The sequence below is a fragment of the Cryptomeria japonica genome, chromosome 10, assembly GCF_030272615.1.
Source record: "Cryptomeria japonica chromosome 10, Sugi_1.0, whole genome shotgun sequence".
Taxonomy (NCBI): domain Eukaryota; kingdom Viridiplantae; phylum Streptophyta; class Pinopsida; order Cupressales; family Cupressaceae; genus Cryptomeria; species Cryptomeria japonica.
Window position 1 is genome coordinate 409969163 of NC_081414.1, and position 22516 is coordinate 409991678.

The 22516-nt window shown below is 40.4% G+C and overlaps 1 protein-coding gene across 1 annotated transcript in view; it reads left to right on the plus strand.

Annotated features, from left to right (window-relative positions):
* The first annotated feature begins 389 nt into the window (after nt 1-389).
* The window catches only part of LOC131038528 (CBS domain-containing protein CBSCBSPB3), a 94546-nt gene continuing 72419 nt past the window's right edge, over nt 390-22516 (plus strand). Inside the window, exon 1 of the mRNA XM_057970981.2 lies at nt 390-1111. Coding sequence (XP_057826964.2) covers nt 939-1111 — 173 coding nt within the window. The 5' untranslated portion in view covers nt 390-938. The remainder of the gene's footprint in view (nt 1112-22516) is intronic.

A 22516-nucleotide genomic window follows, 5' to 3' on the forward strand; every position in this document is an offset into this window, starting at 1 on the left:
ATACCCTTCCCCTACATCCTAAATTTTTATCATTACTTAACAAGTTACTTCCAAAAATGTACATATCCATTTATTAGTGGAGGGTTGATTTATTTCCTCACATTTTTGTTGGTTGTTGGATAGAGTTATCTTCATGACAAAGAAAGAGACAGCGAGTGGATCTCATTGCTGGAGAACAGCAATTATCACCTTTTATTCTTCGCCATACAATCAACTATTTCAAAATAAAACTCCACATTTTATAAGAGTACAAGGCAGGGTGGTGTCCATAAAAAAGGAACCTACATATTAAAAGAGAAAAATAAGTAAAATTGAAGGCATCGGAATTTCTCAGGGGAAAGCAGAAACATAAACGTGTCAAATTTGGCGGGCGGGAAAGGCTCAAAATGGACATTGCCAATTTTTGGCCCCACATCTTTTGTTTGACGGTTTCCCATTGTCCAGTGAATTAGCTTATATGAGGTAGTCGTCGTTAAATCGCGCATTTTCCACTTGTCTTTATAAAATTCTGTTTGCCAACAGGGCGTCTCTTCACGACGAAGAGATTCCTCCATTTTGACTTTCCAATTAATGCAAACTAGAAAAAATGGGAGGAAACATGCAGTTCGGCCTCCAAAAGATATGGATATTAAAATAATTATTTACTGATTGAGGATCAATAAATAGCTAGGGTTGAATTTCCCTTCGTCGGAGGATTTGGGCACAATTTCCTTCCCAGGAGGAGACAAATCTATCATAACTCTATCATAGATTTATAAGTATCTACAAAAGAATTAACTTTTGGAAGTTATACAGAATATTTGTTTTGAGTTTTTTCAATTGAGCGAGGGAATCGCTTCCTTGAAGCGTTATACGTACGAAATTGGAATCAAGATTGTTCGCAGTTTGAGGAGATTAAATCTGTAACTTATTATTGATTGTCAAATTGAATTGAGGAGATGAAGAATAATGAGGCAACAGGCATATCTCCGTCGCTGCCAAACAGGAGGCAGAGTTTGCATCAGAAACGGCCTCCTGGGGCTCCGGAGTCAAACAAGAAGAAGCCTTCATCATTATCTGACAACGGAAAACACGAGCCATCGCGAAAGTCTTTGGGGACGCCTCGTCAACCGTATGTAGTTATTCCTTTCACTTATTTTGAGACATGTATGTTATCAAATGCTTCACTCATAATCTTCTCTATAATTTGCCAGCAATTACAAAGAGGAATGCTTGAGCACAGCATATAACATTTAATCCATTTCAGGGCCTATAGCTATTATAAACATTCACTAAGCCTTAACAAGCTGAGAAAGTTTAGGACTTTTTCTATGTAGTTCTGGATTTCCCTGAAAGTCCAGGTACTTCATGCATGCGAGCATCATAGTAGTTTAATAGATAGGTTCTTCTGAGCCACCACTTAATAAATATAGGTCAATATGATTAATTTGAAAGTTGAATCTCAATAAATCATTACATAAACTTAGATTTGTTCTATGTCGTCGATTTAAATACATGAAAATTAATCTCAAAGCAAGTATCTTGTTTTGTATGTATTCTAATCCAAATCTTTTCAAGCAATTTCACAATATTTTTTATAATCATTTCTTTTCCAATGTGAGACAGACCGACAAAACAAGGGAATCCTCTAAGGCTAACTCAAGCTCACCATGAATTGCCTCAACCAAGGCTGAACCGAACTGCTAGAGATAGAAAAATACTAGCTTAAAATCTTTATCATCAATCCATATCCTTGACCCCCACCTTCAGACAATGAGGATTTTAGCTAAGGCCGGAAACCTGCTTTATTCCATGTCTCATTCTTAAATTTAATTTCGGCTCATGAGGATTTTAGCGAAGGCTGGAAACCCTTATCTTTTCCATGTCTCATTCTAAAATTTGAATCCAACTTTCTCATTATTTGGTCTCATTGTGAAGAGGCTTTTGGCATAGGCAAATGTTTACTCATCTGCACAGCTTAAAATTTGAAGCTCAGTTATTCAGATTTTAAAAACATTCTTAAAAGCAACCTATTCCTCACACAGAACCCAAAGAATTTCTTAATTTTTGCCATTTTCTTAAACTTCACCTGCATAAAGTAGAAAACGCACAGGTCAATTCATAAGACATTTTCCTTCAGCCATGCTTAAGCCATCCTATAATTACTTTCACTCCATTTCACTTTGCACTATGCACTCAGAGGTGCTTTCCTGACCCTTGCAAGGTCTCATGTTCTACCCACAAAGGCTAGAAACAGATATTCCAAGTTACGCACTACAACTATCTTTGAAAATATCTATTTGTCTCCTTTGTCCTCATCAAAAAATTTCACCTTATCTCTGACATCCTTGCGCTGAACATTGCATATTCTCACAAGTCCATGTTGTCATGATGGAGCATGTAAATGCCCGCTGCATTTGGGAGAATCCCACCATAAGATATGTTTTCTACCACACATTTGACTTCATGCTTATGTATGTCCAACATTAAATTGTTCACAGCTGACTGTAGATTACTACCCTTAAGATTTTCGACATCTCTGGCTCCACTAAACATATGGTGGATGCAAGTTTGAGTTCAGGGGTTTTGAATTTTGTCATTGACGAAAGGATGAGATATCGAGGTCCATATCTTCACCATAGACCCTGTCAGACCTTTCCTGCTTAGGATTTCACAACTTCATTAATGTTCTTCTTAATTTGGTAATAACTAAACAGAAAGAGCTGAAATCTTAAATTATCTTTTGAAAACTGACATTTAAAATTTCTGTGAAAAGGATGTAATGTATTTGTACAGTGAAGGAAATCAACACCGAAATCTGAAAAGAATTCAAACAGAAATTGTTTGTAATGGAGATGGCATTTCTACATAATTCATAGGGTTGAACAAACTTTCATGAGAAGTTATCGAGGGAAGTTTTAGTTCTAGGATACTCCTAGAGGATGCAAAGCACTACACTTGGAAAGACTAGTCTCCATAGATTCCTTGCGTTTGATCATATGTAAGGATTTTCTTAAATCATGTCCCACACAAAGGATTTTGGCCTTTTTATATTTATTTTACTCTATATTATTTAAATTCTAAGACTAACATATACCTTCTAATGCTTCCAAGTCCCCATGCTAATCCTTTTAATTTTTTTTTTGTGTTTTGCTCATCTTCTTTTTTTTCATTTGGTATTTCTTCCCCACTGGAAACAGACTGTAATCTTCAGAGGCAATTCAATTGTTGGATCCTATAATAAATCCAGACCTTCTAATGTAGCATCGTGTTAGAATGTAAAACTCGTTTTGGTGTTCTGGCTAACTTAAAAGGTCAAGTCAGTCAAATCAAGTCCATGGTTTTTGTGTCATAGATAATGAATTTACATGTCATGGTTGTGGTATTATGTATCACTATCTTGAGCTAATTTTTATAGAAAATAATCAATATTATTTTTGTTGTTTCTGTGTCTTGTTCATTATGTTGTGCTCTGGCTTTGTTATTGAGATGTTTATTGACTTCACCATGGTATTAGATTGATTAGTTTTTTGCCGTGTGGCATAAGGAGATTAGTGAGTGTTTTGAATTTACAGAATTAACAATTTCATCATTTTGTTCAGAAGATTAAAAGTCTAATCTAGAAGAGGAGTCTGAGAAATAGATTTCAGTCCACTTGATTAAAGCACTTTGTGTCAGAGTTTTTTTTGGAATCTGGTTGTCAATATTGTTAAGAAAAAAGAGAAGAGGAAAATATAATCGTGTGTGTGCAAGGATGGACACATTAAAGATTGTTTGCAAGTGATGCTTTTGCAATAAGTTACTGAGACAGCTACAATGTTTTGTCCCGGGAGGCCATGTTTTCCTCAGGAAACACCTAGGGTGTTGAAGATGCAGACCAAAATTTAGTTTGCAATATATATGTTGTCTTTTGGTGCTTCTTGCAGATGAGGCTAAGGATGTAGCAGGGTGTTGGGACTGTGCAGCTACAATTTGAAGCATACTTTGCTACATAAGTGTTGTGTGATATACAGTGGTACACACCAGTATCTTTGCTAAAAAGGTGCTATCTTGAGCACACATATTTTTCTGCATGTGTTCTGGTTGAGAATGTTTTCCCTTCTTGAATCTATTGCAAGTCAACTTCTGTGTGCAAGGATGGACATGTTGATGTGCGTTTTATGACTATGCCTAACACACAATAAAGTTGCCCAACGGTCACTTTACTCTCTCTTGATCAAAGTTCAATTGTATGCTAAGATTGCAATAAGTTCAGACAATTGACTCCAAGGCTCTGATTTGCAATGGACGTGACTCAGTTTGCTTGATGTGATTTGCCGGTAATCCAAGGGGACTTACGCACACTTAAAGAAGATTTTGCAATTTGAAACTTCAAGGATATTTTTTGAATGATTTAGCTATTAAAGGCTCTTTTTTGGGACTTTTTCGGATTAAAAATGCTGAAAGTAAATAGGAGAGGGTTTAGAAAAGCTATGCTAAAATCTAAGAACAAAGGAGACAATGATTGCTTGAGTGAAACCAACCACTCTTTGTTTCGCCAACTTCGTACAACTACGCAAAGGGGGTGCAATCTTCAAAGGTTGTGCAGGAGATTTTCAGAACACCAATGAACACCATCAAAAGAACAATGTCCACCCGATGATTGAAGTTAAATTTCCACATAAAAAGGCTCAGACTAACCTTGCACTGTTAATAACAATCAACTATTAACAAAAGGTATGAGTAGGGATTTCACTACAAACAATATCATCAATCCCGTTCATCTAAATGCTGAAAACAAATCTACTCTAAGTGAGGAAAGCAAGACCATGCAAGCTACAAAACAAGACAAGTATACACCTTCAAAAAGAACAATGTATTACAGTTTACTGCTTCAATAGCTTATCGCAACAATCTTAGATAATCTCTCCTCCCTTTACAATTGAGGGGATCACCTCTTTATATAGGCCTCAAGCCTTGATTACATGCAAAACCTTAATTAGGGTTTGACCCCAAAAGATTCCACGCACAAGATGCAACAAGGTGGGAATAAACAATAGATGCCCATCATGCCCATTAACAATAAATTCCTGCATGCCCAAAATGGCGTCCACTTGTGTATTAAATGCACCATTTTCATTAAATCTGCCCAATTCATCATAAATGGAATAAATATTATTCCATGCAAAATCGCCCATGATGCCATAACGACATGCAAAAAACGCTACACTACATTGGCATGCATTGACCCAGCCGCCAGTTGGTCAAATATTCCAGCCATGCATGCGCCATTATGTCAAAAGATTCTTGTCTAGGAATGGACGACCATTATCTTGCTCATTAATGGCATATGCAATGAGCTTGGCGATGACGACCTCCAATTTTCCTACAGAGACACTTGGCATGCTTTCCATCTTGAATTCCATCAAGGCAATTTCTTCCTCGCTCTTGGAGAAAAACTTCTCCCAATCCGCTGCCAACTCCTGTGTCTTTCGCATGGTATTGGAGAACAAAGAAACATTTTCCAAGTGTGTCGTGGAAAATGAATCCACAAAGAAAAATTCATGCAATCCATCCCTAAGAAAGTCCACTGTCATTTCCTCCTGAGTCAATCCTCTGGCAAATAGTGCCTCAACTGCATTGAAGATTTCTCTTTGTAATTTCCTGAGTGAGTCTTTCAAAGAAGCAGACTTCCTACTGAATCTCTCAAAAGATTCCTTTCCAGTGCAGACGGCATAAAACCACCGCGGGAAATCATAAACATCATTTTCTTGAACAACTTTCCCGTCAATCAACGTCTGCCTAGAAACTTTCATTAACTCTTCGAGTCGCGGAATAGTTAAGTCTTGGTAAATGTGCACGTTCTCCCATGAACTATCTGCGACTTCTAGCCTATCCAGGATTGTATGGCTTTTGGAGTGAAGACGGGCCAAGTTCTCAATGAATCCACCTGTTGAAGTGAAAACACCTTCCACCCACTCCTTAGAGCATTGAGCTCTCTTCCTTACTTCTTCAATGCCATCAATGGATTATTTAGGAAGAGAGGAAGGAAGAACAAAGAACGGGTCTTCCTCTTTGAGTGGTTGTTTGAAACTTTGCACATATTCGCATAATGCTCGGTTTTCACTCTTCAACCTCTTGCACTTCTCTTTCATTTTTTTCATTTTTTCCTTCATGGCCAAGGAAGATTCTTCAAAATCTTCCACTACCTATTTTGTGGATGCACGCCCCAAATTAACTTCTCTAATCACGTATTCATCAGGCGTGATTTCATTTCTATCTTTGTCTACCGTAGGCTCGACCAAGTGCAACGTTCTGGATCTAGATTCATCCCTTGTGATCTTGGAAAATTTCCTGGCTGCCTTTTTCTCTACTGGCTTGTCCATTCTTCTCAGAAGTCTTTCTAATTCTTGTGTTGGATCTATCTCTTCTTCCAAATCCCTTCTCATCATTTCTCTGAGTCAATCAAGAGCAACGATTGATTGATCATGAATTTCTGTGTGCCCTTGATCCTGCGAAACTTCCTCCATGTCTCCAAGAATTGTATCAATGAAAACATCTTGCTCTTGCTGTTCCGTGCTGGGAGGAATTTCTTGCCTTTGAATTTCCGGTGGAACAGGTCTGTGAGAAGTGCCAGCGTGTTGACGTGTGTTTTGTACACGATCATACACAGAATAAAATACCGACAGGCATCTTATCCTCTCTTGAGAAAATAGTCTCTAACTGCTGAAGATCTGCAAAAAGGATCAGTTAGATAGACTCCAAGGTTCTTTTGGTGGGGTCTCCACGTGTGGACAAGCTTTTAGTGGTATGATGTGATTTGCTGTTTCCTTCAAGGCTTCTTACGGATTCAATAGTTCGAAGATTTCACTAATCTAAAAAGAACTTTCAAAAAATGGAAAAAAGATAGGGCTTAAGAGGTCTAATCTAGCCTAACCCTATGAACGACTTAGCATGAATGAGATTTGGCAAGACTCAACCAACTTCAATTTTGCCATAAGATAACAACTTAATTGAAATTAGTGCGATCTTCTAAGGTAATAATGGTGTTCAATGCATCAAAGATCAAGGACACTACTACGAAGGTACATATCCTAGATGCGAAAATGCTTGAAGGTTAAGGACTCAAAATGTTTTCCAGTCGACCACGCAAGGCGTTCCTACAATCAGCAAGAAGCTAGTGGTTTGGATTGCGAATCCTACCAAATATCAAATCTCACACTTAGCCTTTCAAATTAACAAACTACTTTGATTGAGCGTGATTCAAGTACATCCAACAACCATGAAGATAACTTAAGAAATTTGCAACAAAACACCATAACTTCAATATTTTATTGATTTCCAAGTCATCATATACAACAATTGCTTGAACTTCTCTCTTCAAGACTCAATCTTGCTACAAAATAAAAATTGCTTACAACTCTATTCTCTATTTCTCTATTGACTATTCTGTTACAAATGAAATGAAAAATGGGGGTATAAATAGCATCCCCAGTTACAATGAAAGGTCCAGATTGAAAGTAAATCAATGGACAAGATCATGACACCTAAACCCTAATTAGGGTTTGTTACAAATGACCTCCCTTTTACTGAACAATATTAAATACATAGCCAAATATTAAATTTGGCACAAAAATCTAGGAGGTATCAGCCAATGAGAAATAAGATGTCATGTCATCTGTAACAACCTTTCATCTAGAATCTTATTCCCTTTCCAATTCTCTTTCTTAGCATATGCAATGAATTTTGTCACGATTCCTTCGATTTCTGTGCTTGGAATCTCGGGAAGATTCTTGATACTCTCTTCTAAGTGGATAACCTGATCAAATGCATCTAGAAGAGCTGTGTCCCAAGTAGGTTCAAGTTCCTTTGTTCTATCAATCAGGAGCATGGTGGCATACATTTGATCATACTGCTCATCTGTAACATCTGCGTCCTTGCGGAAGATGATCTTGATTCTATCTTCAAATTCTTGTAAATCCACATCTGTCTCGACCTCGATCCTTCTGCCAAGAATGGTACGAAGTACCTCAAATACTCTGTCCTGGATCGGATTGATCACCTCCTCAACTTGACCACATCTAATACTGATGTCCTCAAAGAGAACACTCTTTATATGGAGTAAGGTTGACCACTGAAACAAACTGTGAGAATCGCCTTCCAAGATCTTCTCTTGTGCTAAAATTCTTCTGGATGTATGTCTTATAACTTTCAAGACAGGAATGACAACGTCCTTGGTATGGGCAAATGCAGCTACTGTTGCCATCAATCTGTGGATTATCTCAAGAACTTGGATAGCCTGGTGGGTGATCTTCGACATCCTTGTAATAAACTCAATGGCCACCGTGTGAGATCTATCCATCCAATTACATGTACGCTGGACCATATTCCTGAATCTTTCTGCTTCATTGATTGATTGAAGGGGCAATGCCTGCAATGGTGATCTAACTGGATCCTGACGTCCCAAAGGTTCATTGATGTGACTGAAATATGTTCTCCATGCACCGACCTCTTTCTCAAGCTTTCTATTCTTCTCTACTTCTTCTCTAAATTTATCCTTCAATGCCTCAAATGTGTCGGTGGCATCATCTAAAGTCTGCTCTGCTGTGGATGGTCCTAACTCAATAGTCTGTATATGATAGTCTTCTGCTAGGATCTCACCCTCATATTTGTCTGCCGCCGGTGTAGCTATCTGCAGTTTTCTAGATCCAGTCTCATCTCGAATCATCTTGGACATCTTTGTAGCCTTCTTCTTCTCTGTTGTCATATGTGATCGTCCAACAAGGCTCTCTAGATCGATTGCACTGTCCTCGTCCTCAATTACGATCACCTTAGTCAATCTTTCCTTCAACCAATCTGGGATATTTGATCTTGTCTCTTGAACTTGAATTTCTTTGTGTACTACTTCTTCTTGTCTGGGAGGAGATGTTACTTCATTATCATTATCTAAATCATAGTCTTGGAGAGATCCATCGGATGAAACATGCTGTGCCTGTTCTTCCTCCTGTCTATCATTCTGTACCATCGATTCCATGGATTCTTCCACTCGAACTGTTCTATCTTCTGGCTTGGAAGAAGTACCTGGTGTTTGATCTTTGTTAGCACCTTGCTTTTTCTTGGAAGGCTCTTTCTTTTCTGATCTTTCCTTTCTCTTTGAACCTCTCGGATGGAGATTGCCCTCACTGGCACATCGAAGGTTACCTTCTCCTGAATTCCTAGGATTAGGATTGCCTTCACTAACACTGGCTCCACCTTCGGCTGGCTTTTCTTCCAAAGTAAAAGACATGGCTATGCCTTGTTCTCTCAACTTCTGATGTTGAATGTCTACCCATCTGCGAGTACAAGACAAGACTGGTGCCATCAAATCATCTAAATCCACGGCTTCGGGCTCATTCCAATTCAAACTTATTGTTTTGCTCTCCCTATCATATGAAGATTGGATGTGCCTGCCGTTGTCCTGAGCTTGGTCGGCTACTCTGTAAATCTTACATTTCCTGATGAAATCCAAAGGCAATCTAGAATGTATCTTACGTTTCACTTCAAGATCATCTAGGAGATTCATCATAAAATCTTCAATTTGGTACTCATGTCTAAATCTTCTACCGACTGTCTCCTCTAAATGTCCATGTGGATCAAAACTATTCCTCCAAGCAAAAGATGAAAAAGGATACAAGGCTAACTCCCTCTCTGCGTCATCCATGGCTGAGACATTGGGACATACCTCAACTGAATTACCCAAAATAATAGGTACCTGAACTCCATTCTGATGTCTGTGTCTGAATGCCTTCACATATGCTGCCAACTGCCTTGTTACTTCAAGTAACACAATCCTGTCTGTCGGGTATCTCGGCAACATATATGGAGGTAAAGGACATCCATACACTCTAATGTAAGTGAACTTAGGAAACTGAATGAACCAAGCACCGTACCTCTTGATTAACTCCTGAGCATCCTGAGATAATCTGTTGTGAATCCCTCCTTGCAACGTCCTTGTGATGTTCATCGTGAAAGTATCATTGATTAACTTGTAGTTCTTCCCTGGTGGATGATGCAAGTGGGTATAGGATTCACAAACTCTGACCTCGCCGGGTCCTCTTCCAATCACTCCTCTGTGAGGTAGTCCTGCGTACTCAACGCTCCTGATTAAGGCATAGATGACATATGAACTCATGTGGAAGGACTTAGTAGCCCTGAGTCTTCTCAACTGTACGTCTAAGCAATGGCTAATTATCCTAGCCCAATGTATTGTACCCTTTCCTTGAACAATCGCCTGGATGAAATAAAACATCCATTTCTCAAAATAGAAGGCATGAGGTACTCCTGTAACTCTGTTGAGCATGGTAATCAAATCTCTGTACTCCTCTTGGAAATCGATCCGGTGTGGTGTGTTCGGTACTTTGCTCAGACGGGGACGACTCTTGAGTAGCCAGTTCTTGTTGATTATGCTCAGACAAGCATCTGGATCATCATCGTACACTGATCTGGCTCCTTCAATGCTCTTGTATATCATGTCCCTGTGCTCTGGAAGATGGAAGGCTTCACTTATGGCTTCCTCTGAAAGGTACGCCAAAACGTTTCCCTCATTGGACACAATTGTCCTGGACTGTGGATTGTAATGACGGGCACACTCGATCATCAACTCGTGGCACTGAATAGCTGGAGGAAAACCGGCCGCCTTGATAATGCCACTCTCTATTATTCTCCGGGCGACAGGTGATGGCTTGCCGATGTAAGGGACCTCTCGGAACTTCTTCGTGCTAAAGTTCCCCAAGTTTGTATCTCCAATGTTGCTCCACTTGGACACGATCTTGGTCTCCACTTCTTCAGTCTTCTGATCTTCTTTCATGAGAGCCGAGCGACTGGTGGATGCTCCCGCCTTTGGGGTTGCCATACCTACACAACATTTCATTATAAGAAATAGATTTTGCAATAAATAACGTAGATAAGAGAGATAGATTTTAGGAAACCTCATGATAAGTCCCTAGAGTTATCATTTCCTAAAATACAACGATTGAGCTAAGAGATTTAAAATTCAAAATTTGAAATATGACGATGAATGAATAAAACAATAATAATTAAATCGCCATACCTCGATAGAGAGCTAACTCTAGAATGCAAAAACAAAATTTGCCTAAGCAAAATTGAGGTATAAAGATAATCTTCAATATGATCCCCTCAAATTTGATTTCGCCACCTCTGGAGAGAATGTGATCTTCAATTTCGCACAAATAAATCACCAAGTCCTTAGCAAATTCGCCTTAGGCGTGGTCTTGGATGGATCTTCAAATTCGCTCTACCTTTGATCTTCAATGCAATTCGCACCTCTTCCAACACACTTCGCACGCCTCACACCACCTTGGGAATGTCTACGCCACCTTTGGTTTGAAGTCGCACCACCTTTGGAATGTCTAAGCGCGCCACCCTTGGTCTTCAATGCAATTCGCACCACCTTTGGAGTGTCTTTGCCACCTTGGATAAATAAAACTCGCACTATATTCGCCTCTTGTCAACTCGCATAAAGGAAGGTAAAAATAATGATGTAGAAAATGATAATTCTACCCCCCTTATATAGCGCTTGCATCCTTTACCCCTTAGGCCGACTTAATAAAAACAAAACCATTTTTTAAATGATTTGCAATGAAATAACAAGGCCGACCTCCATATATGAGCGCTCAAATCGATTTTTTATTAATTAATTAATTAATTACTAATGCCTTGCGTTTTTTAATTGCAAATTTCGATTTTTAAATAAGGCAAAAATAATTAATAAATGTTAACGCCACATTAAATGCCAATAAAAATGGATTTTTTTATTTTTAAATTGATTTAGCATTTAAAGTAAATTCGAATTGTTTAATTTGGCGCCCAAAAATATGTAAATAGAGGGACGTACCTCATCGCTCTGGTCCCTTGATGAGGGACAGGAGCGATTCACCATCTTTGGCATGATTCTTGCGTTTTCGACGTTTAATTCCTTCATTTCCACGTCCCAAATCGATCATCTGGTGGTCTTTCGAACTTGAATTTCTTCCTTGTGCGAGCAAGTGCATCCTATGACCATTATCGCCCTGGTCCCTTGGAGAGGGACAGGAGCGATCTCCATGTTTTTATGTTCATCTTGTATCTTTGACCTTCGAAAAATCATTGCTTGTGTCCTTTGCGCTTATTCCTATTCGCTTCATTATGTGTTTGGACGTATTTAAAGGGACCATCGCCCTTGTCCCTTGGAGAGGGACAGGAGCGATCCATGTTTTCTCCTTGACCTTGGCAACTTTACACTTTGATCTCCTTTGCAATGTCCTCCAAATGTCGTCCCTCGCATTTCCTATCCTCATGTCGCCTTGATCTTTGAAGGAACGTGAGTGTTTTTAATGATATCGCCCTGGTCCTTGTCCAAAGGACAGGAGCGATGGGAGACTTTTACCTCGATTAGCAATGTTTGGACGTTAAAAACTCTTGCAAATTGTCTTCAAACGATGCCTTGGACCATATGCTATCTTAAGACGTCTTGACTTAGCTTGATCTTGAAGCAAAACAAGGAATCCAAAGCAAATCGCCCTGGTCCCTTGGAGAGGGACAGGAGCGATCTATTCTCCATGCTCAAAATGATGATCATTTCACGTTCAAAACTCTTGTTTATCATCTTTTTACCATACCATGGACCTTCCAAAACATTGCAATGTCTTGTCCTTACGTAAATTTTGCATGGATTAATCTAATATATCAATATCGCTCTAGTCCCTTCCTGAGGGACAGGAGCGAAGTTCATCATAACATGCTTGTTCTTGTTTGTACCGACTTGCAATCATCTTCATTGCGTGGAATGATGTCCTTTCGACCCTCTTGGTAGCTTGAAACTTGCTTGTCTTTTGAAATTGATGCTTTAATAGAAATATCGCTCTGGTCCCTTGGAGAGGGACAGGAGCGATCCAGGTCTTTATAGTGCAAATCCTTCCATGTGATGACCTTTGCAACGTTGCGCTTGATGGAAATGCCTTGAAATGTCCTCGCCACCCTTCGTCCTAACTTGGATCGACCTTGAACTCTGGAGGGACGCATCATCACCATTGTATCGCCCTGGTGAGCTTGGAGAGGGACAGGAGCGATCCTTCCTTTGTGGCCTTCATCTTACTTTGCCAGGTTCCAAGTTTATATTCAACGGAGTCGTCCTTCTTCACTCTATCCGCCCATGCCTTGACATTGTTTGTAATTTTGCAACAAAGGCAATTATATCAAAAATCGCTCTGGTCCCTTGGAGAGGGACAGGAGCGAACTAGGCATTTAATGCTGGTATGGACGTCCCAAAAATCTTCAATTTATATTCAATGCATTCATCTCATGTTCTCCTTCGTTTTTGAACGTAAACTTGCCTTGACCCTTGTCTGGATTTTGCAAAATGGAGGAAATCGCTCTGGTCCCTGGGAGAGGGACGAGAGCTACAAGGTACCTCGCCCTGGTCCCTTGGAGAGGGACAGGAGCGATTTAGTGAATATAGGTCATTTTCCTTCGTTTTTTGCATCTCAAATTATATTCATTTGGCAAAGTATCTTCCTTCGGACGTCCTCAAATCATTAAGTTTTCAAAATCTTGCAAGGACAAGGCGAAATTTGAATTGTAGCTCCGGTCCTTCACTGAGGGACAGGGGCGATTTTCCTCCTGGAGGCATTTCTGTGCTCATGAAAATCTTCAATTTATATTCAAATGAAAGATCTTGTCGTTCTCTATCATTTCAAACGTAAAATTTGTCTGGACTCTATAGGGACGATGAGATATTTGAAATTGAGCTCCCGTCCTTCACTGAGGGACAGGAGCGATTTTGCTCCTACAGGCCAAAATAACAAGATTTTTCACATTTTAACACTTCACGAGGCAAAAACAAATCAATTCCGATGCCCAGGATCAAACTTCAAAAAAGTCAAAATTTGGTCAAAATATTCAGTCAGACAAAAATTCATATTGACGGTCAACACTTAGACAAGTTTAAGCTCTGCATGAACATTCCAATTGAAAATTAGACCATTTTGGCGAAATCATTGCATTCAAAATTTGCATTCTAGAAAAGAAGCTCAAAAAAAACTCTTAAAAGTGACTGGATTTTGGCTTGAAAAGGCAATATTTAAAACCCTAAGGCTTAGCCCTAAATCCAGACAACTAACGGACTAACAAAACCCTAAAAACGAAAGCGAAAACAAGCGAAAAACAATCAAAAAGAGGGGGTCCCCATTTGCGATGGGGCGATGTGTGAAATGGTCACAACATCTGGCGACACCACTAAGAAATGTTGCAAAACATTTGGGAATCAATCTTTCTCAAGGAAGACTCAGAAAACCTCCCTCAACAAAACCAGGAGTTAAGAAACACTTACAAGAAGAGACCATTATATTGAGACAAAGTATCAAGTCCACAGTTACCCATGTGTGTGCAAATGTGTTAATTCCCCTCAACAAGACAATCATGATCTCCAGGTTCCCCTGTGATAAGCTACATAGTTCGTCTAAACTCCAAAAGCATCCTGGATAGAGCCTCGCTGCCAGTCAGACGTCCATAGTCCCGACGAGGTTATCGCCGCAAGCTCACGAACATTGCTCCATTGCCAGCCAGGCGTCTATAGCCCCGATGGAGTTACTCGCATATTCCCTTTAGCCAATTTGATATTTCCTCTTAGCTCATTTCTTTTCTTTTGATTTTTCTCATTTTTTCATCTTTTCATTTGATACTGCTTTTCAGTTCTGTCAATTCTTTGGCTCGTGAGTAGTGAAACCCACTAGGGTTTGAGGATTGCGGTGGCGCTGAAGCTAGACTTTAGATTTTTCACTGATCACAGCTTCGCCTGTAAACCATAATGACTCGGAGATTATAAGTGTGTGAAAATATAATAACTGAAGGACAAAAATACGTGAGTTCAATAAGCTAATCTACTTCAATGCAAATATGTCCTGACTCAAAGCTTCATTAAAAGAAACTCCCTTAGTAATTCCAAAAGACCTCATGATTTTCCAAATGCATCCAACAATCCGGCAGGAAGTCAGAGCGTTATATAACAGAATCACCCAATGTCAAATGGATACCCCTCAGGACAAAAACAACTAACCTAAAAAAACAAAAGCACCTAAACTAAGAAAAACAAAAGGCAAACCAACGCGAGAAAAACAAACAAACGAAAACGACGAAAGCAAACTAAACTAGCTATGTACAAGGGAAGGCCTTGGCATTTTAGGATTGGAAATAGTGTTTGAGATATCTCCCATTGACAGGCAACGGAATGTCCTCTCCAGTTAAAGTCTGCAACCTAAATGCATTTTCTCCCAATATCTCTGAAATTTGATAAGGACCTTTCCAAAGCTTATCAAACTTATCATGTTCTCCTCTTTTCTCATGCGCTTTGTCCCAATACAGGACGAGATCCGAAATTCGGAACGCCTTGACTCTTGCTTGTCGATCAAACCATCTCTTCACCACTCCTTGGTGTTTAGCAAAGGTCTCTAGTGCTTGATCTCGTTTCTCTTCTAAATTCATCAACTGTGTCAACCTGGCTTGCACTGCATCTGTGTCTTCCACGTACTCCTGAATGAATCTCAAGGTTGGAATCCTGAGTTGCATGGGGAAGACTGGGTCTTGGCCATAGACTAGAAAATAAGGCGAAATGCCTAATGCGTTCTTTGTTCTGATTCTGTCTGCCCATAAAGCAAATCTCAACTGGGTGTGCCATTCTCTTGGACTTCTCTCTAATAATTTCTTGATAACACTGAGCAAATTTTTGTTTGTGGATTCTGCTAATCCATTACCCTGAGGATAATAATTTGATGAAAACTTGAGAGTTATCCCGTACTCAAAAGCCCAATTTGAGAATCTCAATGATGTGAATGCCGATCCATTGTCGCAAACCAACGCATAAGGGCATCCGAACCTTGTGATTATGTTCTCCTCTAGAAACTTGATTACAACTTCAGTAGAACAAACCTTAAGTGCCTGTGCCTCTGACCATCTGGTACAATAATCTGTAGCTGTAATGATGTACTTGTGTTGTGCTGAGGATGCGGGGTTAATAACCCCAATAAAGTCCATTCCCCATTTAGCAAATGGTCTGGCTTCAATCACTGGATTTAGTGGCATGGCAGGATTTCTTTCTCTAATAGCTGCGACTTGACATGTGTGGCAAGTCTTAATGTGATTGAATGTATCTTTAAAAAGCGTAGGCCAGTAATATCCTGCTCTTAGGATCTGGTGAGCTGTGGCGAGGTTGGCTCCATGTCCGGTTCCAAACTTGGAATGGAAATGTTCAATTATCTGCTTTGCTTCGTCTTTGCCAACACATCTCAGGTACACTCCCTCATAATTTTTCCGGTATAGGACGGATCCTTGAAGCACGTAATGTTGACACTTTAGTCTTAATGCTCTCTTATGTGTGGGTGCCATATGAGCGGGACATCTGTGATTAAGCAAATATGTCACAATGTCTTTGTACCATTCATCAGGCGTGACATCTTCTAATTCATAAATTTGTTGGACTAATCCTGGCCCATCTATTGCTAATGTCTGTGCCAAAGCTTGTCCTCGAACAAGTTTCATGGGCTGAATCTCAATGTCAAATTCTTGGATAATGGCGACCCACTTTCCTCTTCTTTCACCTAATTCATTTTGCATGAGAAGAGTCTTGACTGCCGCATCAGGCACTATTGCATAAATCTTGGCTCTCAGGAGGTAATGTCTGAACTTCTTTACTGCCTTTACTAATGCGTATGCTTGCTTTTCAATGTTTGGATATCTCAATTCTGCATCCTTCAATGGGGTACTCATGAAAGCAATGGGATTTTCATCCCTCTCTTCACTTCTTTGGGTGAGAATGGCGGCACAAGTGTAATCAGAAGCGAAGGAATATAAATAAAATGGTTTGAGATAATCAGGACTAATCAAAACTGGCGCCTCCATGATTGCGGTCTTTATTTCTTCAAATGCCCTTTTGGCTTGTGGAGTCCACTCAACCTTTGCATCTTTCTTTAACATTTCATTCAATGGTCTGACAATCTCGGCAAATCCGGTAATGAATTTTCGGACAAAGTTGATTTTGCCGAAAAATGATTTGAGCTCTTTCTTGCTTGCTGGCAAATTGATAGTAGATATGGCCTTCACCCTTTCAGGATCAATAGATATTCCTTTCTCTGAGATGACATGTCCTAAAAGCTTTCCTTCTGTGACTCCAAATATGCATTTCTTCGGATTAAGGGAGACACCGTATCTTCTACATCTTTGGAAGACTCTTCTCAAATCGTCCACATGATCTTCTCTCTGCCTAGAGAAAACTGTGATATCATCCATATATATAATAATGCTTTTACCAATTAAATCTCTGAAAGCGATATCCATAGCTCTCTGGAATGTGGCCCCGGCGTTTATGAGTCCAAAAGGCATTCTCTTATAGGCAAATGTTCCCCATTTGGTGGTGAAAGCAGTCTTTATTCGATCTTCAGGTTCGACTAGGACTTGATTGTATCCTGAATATCCGTCTAGGAAGGACATCATCTGCGATCCATTGACGATCTGCAATACTTCATCTAATGATGGGAGCGGATAGTTATCTTTCTCTGACGCTCTATTAAGATTTCTGAAATCCACACACAATCTGATCTCTCCGTTTTTCTTTCTAACAGGCACCAGGTTGGCGACCCACGTCGAATGTCTTACTGGGAAGATGATTTTAGCAGTGAGTAACTTCTTCACTTCTTGGTATATCAGCGGTTCTAACAAAGGATTGACGGGTCTTTGTCTTTGCCTGAATGGCTTGCTTCCTGGTTTCAACGGGATTGTGTGAGTGATAATCGTAGTGTCGTAGGTCTTGAGATCTTCATAGCTCCATGCAATGACATCTGGGAAGTCCCTCATGTTTTTTAGGATTCCTTCTTTTTCAATTGCTGTGCAGGACTTTCCAATGAAAACATTTTTAACTTGTGTCTCATCACCTAGATTGATCGCGTCACACATATTGCCTTCTACACTGTGATTCTTCTTTTCTTTCAACTTGTCAGGATCAAAAATCCTTTCTAATTCAACCATTCCTTTTGGAATAGTGTTTGTCTTTAAGTTCAGAACTCCTTCGGCATCGAACTCAGCTTCACCTACTTCATCTTCGTCTATGATCTGTGTTAAGAAGACGTCCGTGCTGGATAGGAAGTCTAAAATGTGCTTGTCGTCTTCGAAAACTTGGAAATTGGTAATGTTATCTGGGACTGAAGGAACTGATATTAACTCGATTGTAAACTTCTTTAATCCTTCCATTGCTAATGGAATCAATGAGCTCGCGGCCTGTGCAAGTGAATTGGTCACTTGATTCTGATGTCTATAAATTGAATTGATATTGAAAGCATCAAAACTTTCAATTAGATCCCAGACTCGATTTCTATACTTGGTTAGCCTTTTGTCATGGCAAACATATTGCTTCCTGATTTGCCTTATTGCGATTTCTGAGTCTCCGTATACTTGCAGTATCTTTGCCCCTTTTTGGATGGCTAACAGTAATCCATGGACCAAAGATTCATATTCTGCTACGTTGTTGGTGCAAGGGAACTGTAATCTGTGAGCGGCAAGGTATGTTTCTCCTTTAGGACTAATTAATTCATATCCGGCTCCGGATCCTTGTTTGGACTTAGATCCGTCGAACCTTAGTGTCCATATCTGATTTTCTTGATTGTCTGTTTCTGGACTTTCATGACTTTCATCTGTTGTATCGGACGAAACTTCATCTTCTACAGAACTCTCGGTGTCTGTAGAGCTTTCATTCTCTGAATCTTGAGCTTCCTCTACAATTAGTGTCTGCGGGATTCTTTTGTTTACTTGCTCCAATGCGGTCTGGCATAAAGCACAAGATAATTCTGAGTGGACGGCATTGTGAATTCTACACCAATTCGGAAGGAGCAACTCTCGAACAGATGCTAGATTGCCAAGTTGCACACTTTGCTGGATGTTTCTTTGTACAAATCTTCTGAAGTTTTCAAACATCCCTTCGTCCTCTTGGTCGGATCCTTGATCGCTTTCAATGACGATCTCAGTTGACTCCATGACCTCTTGTTGGGTATTCTCATCTTGTATATCTTGTATCATCAAGATCTCCTCTACTTTTGGTTTATATGTTCCTAGGTCGGACTCTAAAAATAGGACTTCATTGTCCTCTCCATATTCAGTTATCATCAATCTCAACCTTGGGGTGCTATCAATTTTAATCTGGTTTGGAACTCCTCTCCATGGTAGCCACATGTGTGCGAAATCGGTCGATACATATCCATTCAACTTTCGGGACCAATCTCGACTCAGGAGCATTCCATATGAATCTGGAATATCCACTACTGATATATCTATAAAATTCTGGACTCTTGGGTCTGCGGCCAATTGCATGTGAATGTTGTTCAATTCCCCCATGACTGGAACTTCTGTCTTGTCAAGCTGAGTGACTTTTCTCTTGGTAGGTGCAGGAGTTATTCCAAGTCTTTGACAAACGGCTAGGGGCATGACATTGCTTGAGGCTCCGGAATCATAAAGGCAATTGTGCAATAATTTTCCAAATATTCTGACTGATAGCAGGAACGGGGCCGGTTCGTCCTTTCCTTGAGAAGGTACTGAATTCTCTTCACTTGGTTCTTGATGTTTAATTTGATTGATCTTTGAGTGATCTTCCTTCGCTGGGCTCTCCTCTTTTGATTGACTGGCTTGGCTTGCAGATTTTCCTTTTTTAACCACCTCTTTCTTGATTGTAACTTCCTTCTCGGGTAGAACCAAGTTAGTGGTGAGGTTCTCTTTGACTGTAGGCTGAGCTTTCTTGGTTTCGCCTCTTTTGAGTAATACTTTTCCTTCCAACATATCTTCCTTTTTAGCTGGGAAGGTTATAGTTTGAACCATGCACTCATTTTGCTCGGGTTGTTCTTGAGAATCGGCTTCCTCTTGAGTCACATTGATAGTGGCTTGAACATTTGACCTCGTTGCACTAGGTTCATTCAAACTATTGATCACTGCCTCTTTAATTTCAGACACTTTGAGCAACTCATAGAGTGGTAAACTTACCTTGACTTTCTTGAGTTCATCTAACACCAAGGCGGCCAATCTTTTCATTTCATTTCCCGCAGGAGGTGAAATATTTCTTTGTCTGTATTCTTGAGTGTTTTGTGGATATTCAGGGACGTTGCTGGCTTGGGGATCCGGCGGAGTTGAAAAATTGTTTGGAGGAATCGATGTTGTTAATGGTTCGGGATTTCTCTGATTCCTGTGATAAACTCTTTGGTTTGCACCTCCTGACGATTGGTGGAATACTTCCTTGATTCCTTCTACTAAAACACTGTCGTTCAATGGTGGGAAATAGTATTCTGAATCCTCTACAGGTCCATTTGCAGACGCTGGCGGAAACTGAGATCCTGGTGGCACCATTGGTCCATTGGCCGATTCTGGAGGAAATCTCCCATTTTGTTCTTGACTAGTTTCTTCTTGTGAATACCTGCAGGTTTCAACGATCATGGCTTGACCATACTGCGTGGTTGGAACAATTTCGTACCCTGTGGTGGGAGGGTTTTCAGGCGGATTGGTAGTACGCATCTCTTGTTGGAAAATGTCGGCCGCAATCTTGAACTCAGGACACTGCAACTCGGAATGTTGGTTCGTGTTGTGGAGTCTGCACCAACTGGACAAGGCCGCTTCGGCTAAAAACACTTTGCCCGAAGAGGGGTTCTCTTGGCTTTGCGCATTTGGTGGATTGTCCAAAGGCGTCACCACATTTCCATTGTTCGGAGCTGTATTCCATGGTCTTCTTTGGAAGCCTTGATTGTTATTTCCTTGATAATTGTTTCTGAATCCTTGATTATTATTGCCTTGGAAATTCTGGTTGTTCGCGTGTTGGCCGTGGTTGGCCCTCTGCATGCTCTGGAGTTGATTATTCTGGTTCCTCAGGTGGGTGACCTCAGTTGATAACTTCTTGACTTGCTCAATCAGCTCTTTCATTTCATCTTTCTCTTCTTGTGTCCTTGACGAATTTGTAGCATTTTGCAGGTACACAGGTTGAGCGGGTGGGGCTTGAGAAATTGGAGCTCCTGGGTGAAGGACCAACTGATTCGCTGGCTGTACGTTGGGATATGTCGCTTGCGGAATTGGATTCATGACTGGAGTTTGGTTGGCCAAAGCGGTGCCAACTGCCTGCATCTGGTTAGGTGCTGCGACGGGTCCCATATGTAGTAGTGGTCCAGTGATGTTTTGTCCCATGTGCTTACTCACTTCAATGGCTCTTGTATATGCCGCATTTAGATCATTCGGAGTTGGATGTGTCCTTACGAACATGGCTGTGAGATGATCTAAGGCTCCATAGTAAATTTCCCTTGGATCTGCAATAAGATAAGGAGGACGTAGCATTGTGTATGCTCGGTGAAATCTGTCGTTGAAGGAAGTAATAGGTTCATGTTCTCTCCTTCGAACCTCAACAAATTGTCTATATAACTCTGCTGGCGTAGTTGGGATGCCAAATTTAGCAATGAACGCGTCTTTCATCGCGTCCCAAGTCCTGATGGATCCTGTAGGCAAATGAATAAACCAAAAGTATGCCTCTTCTCCCAATGAGTAGGGAAAAAGCCTACATGCCACATCTCCATATTCAATTTGTCTGTTACGAAGAAGGTCCTCGAACATCTTGATGTGATCTTCTGCCGTGCGATGGAAATCACTAACATTGAACTTGGAACAAAAGTGTTCTGGATTCTTCGGCATATCATGATAAACTGCAAATTCCAACGGTGATGGATTGTTGACTAGCCACGTCGCACCATTAAGTACATGAGGAGGAGGAGGTGGTGGTGGAGCACGATGAGCCATTGTATTCCTTGAAACTGAACTTGATGAACTAGCTTGGCTCTTTGTTTGTGAAATTGCTTGGATACTAGATTGGATCGCTGCTTGGACTTGTTCTTGGAGAACTTGTGATGACTCAGGAGATCCTTCCAATCTTAGTTCGAACTCTTTGGGGGTGTCCTCTCTCTTAACTCGCTTTGCTTTGGAAGTGAACTGAAGTTCACTTAGATCTTTGATGCCTGGTGTAGACCTCAACAACCTCTGATGTTTCTCGGGCGAGAATGAACCAATGCGATCCAGCGTGAAGTCTCTGCAGGGATTATTGTGGATTCCTTTGATTGCGAAGATTCCTAGCTATGACCCTTTGATGTTCTTCGGCTATATCTTCCTCTTGCTCTAAGATGATTCTGACTCTGTTATATCCGACTTGACTTCTCCTTGCGTTCCAAGCTACTTGATTCAATTCGGAAATGATGTCTTCTTGGGTATTGCCTATTTGCAAATTGGGTTGCACCACTTGATTCCGTCCTTCATCTGGCAACACCATCGTACTTCATGATCATGTTCGCAATGTTTTTCTCTTTTCAAAATCTTCGGACTTCGAACTTTGAAACTAAAGAAAGCCCTCCTTCTAGCGCCAATTCTTCTGACGTGTGTTTTGTACACGATCATACACAGAATAAAATACCGACAGGCATCTTATCCTCTCTTGAGAAAATAGTCTCTAACTGCTGAAGATCTGCAA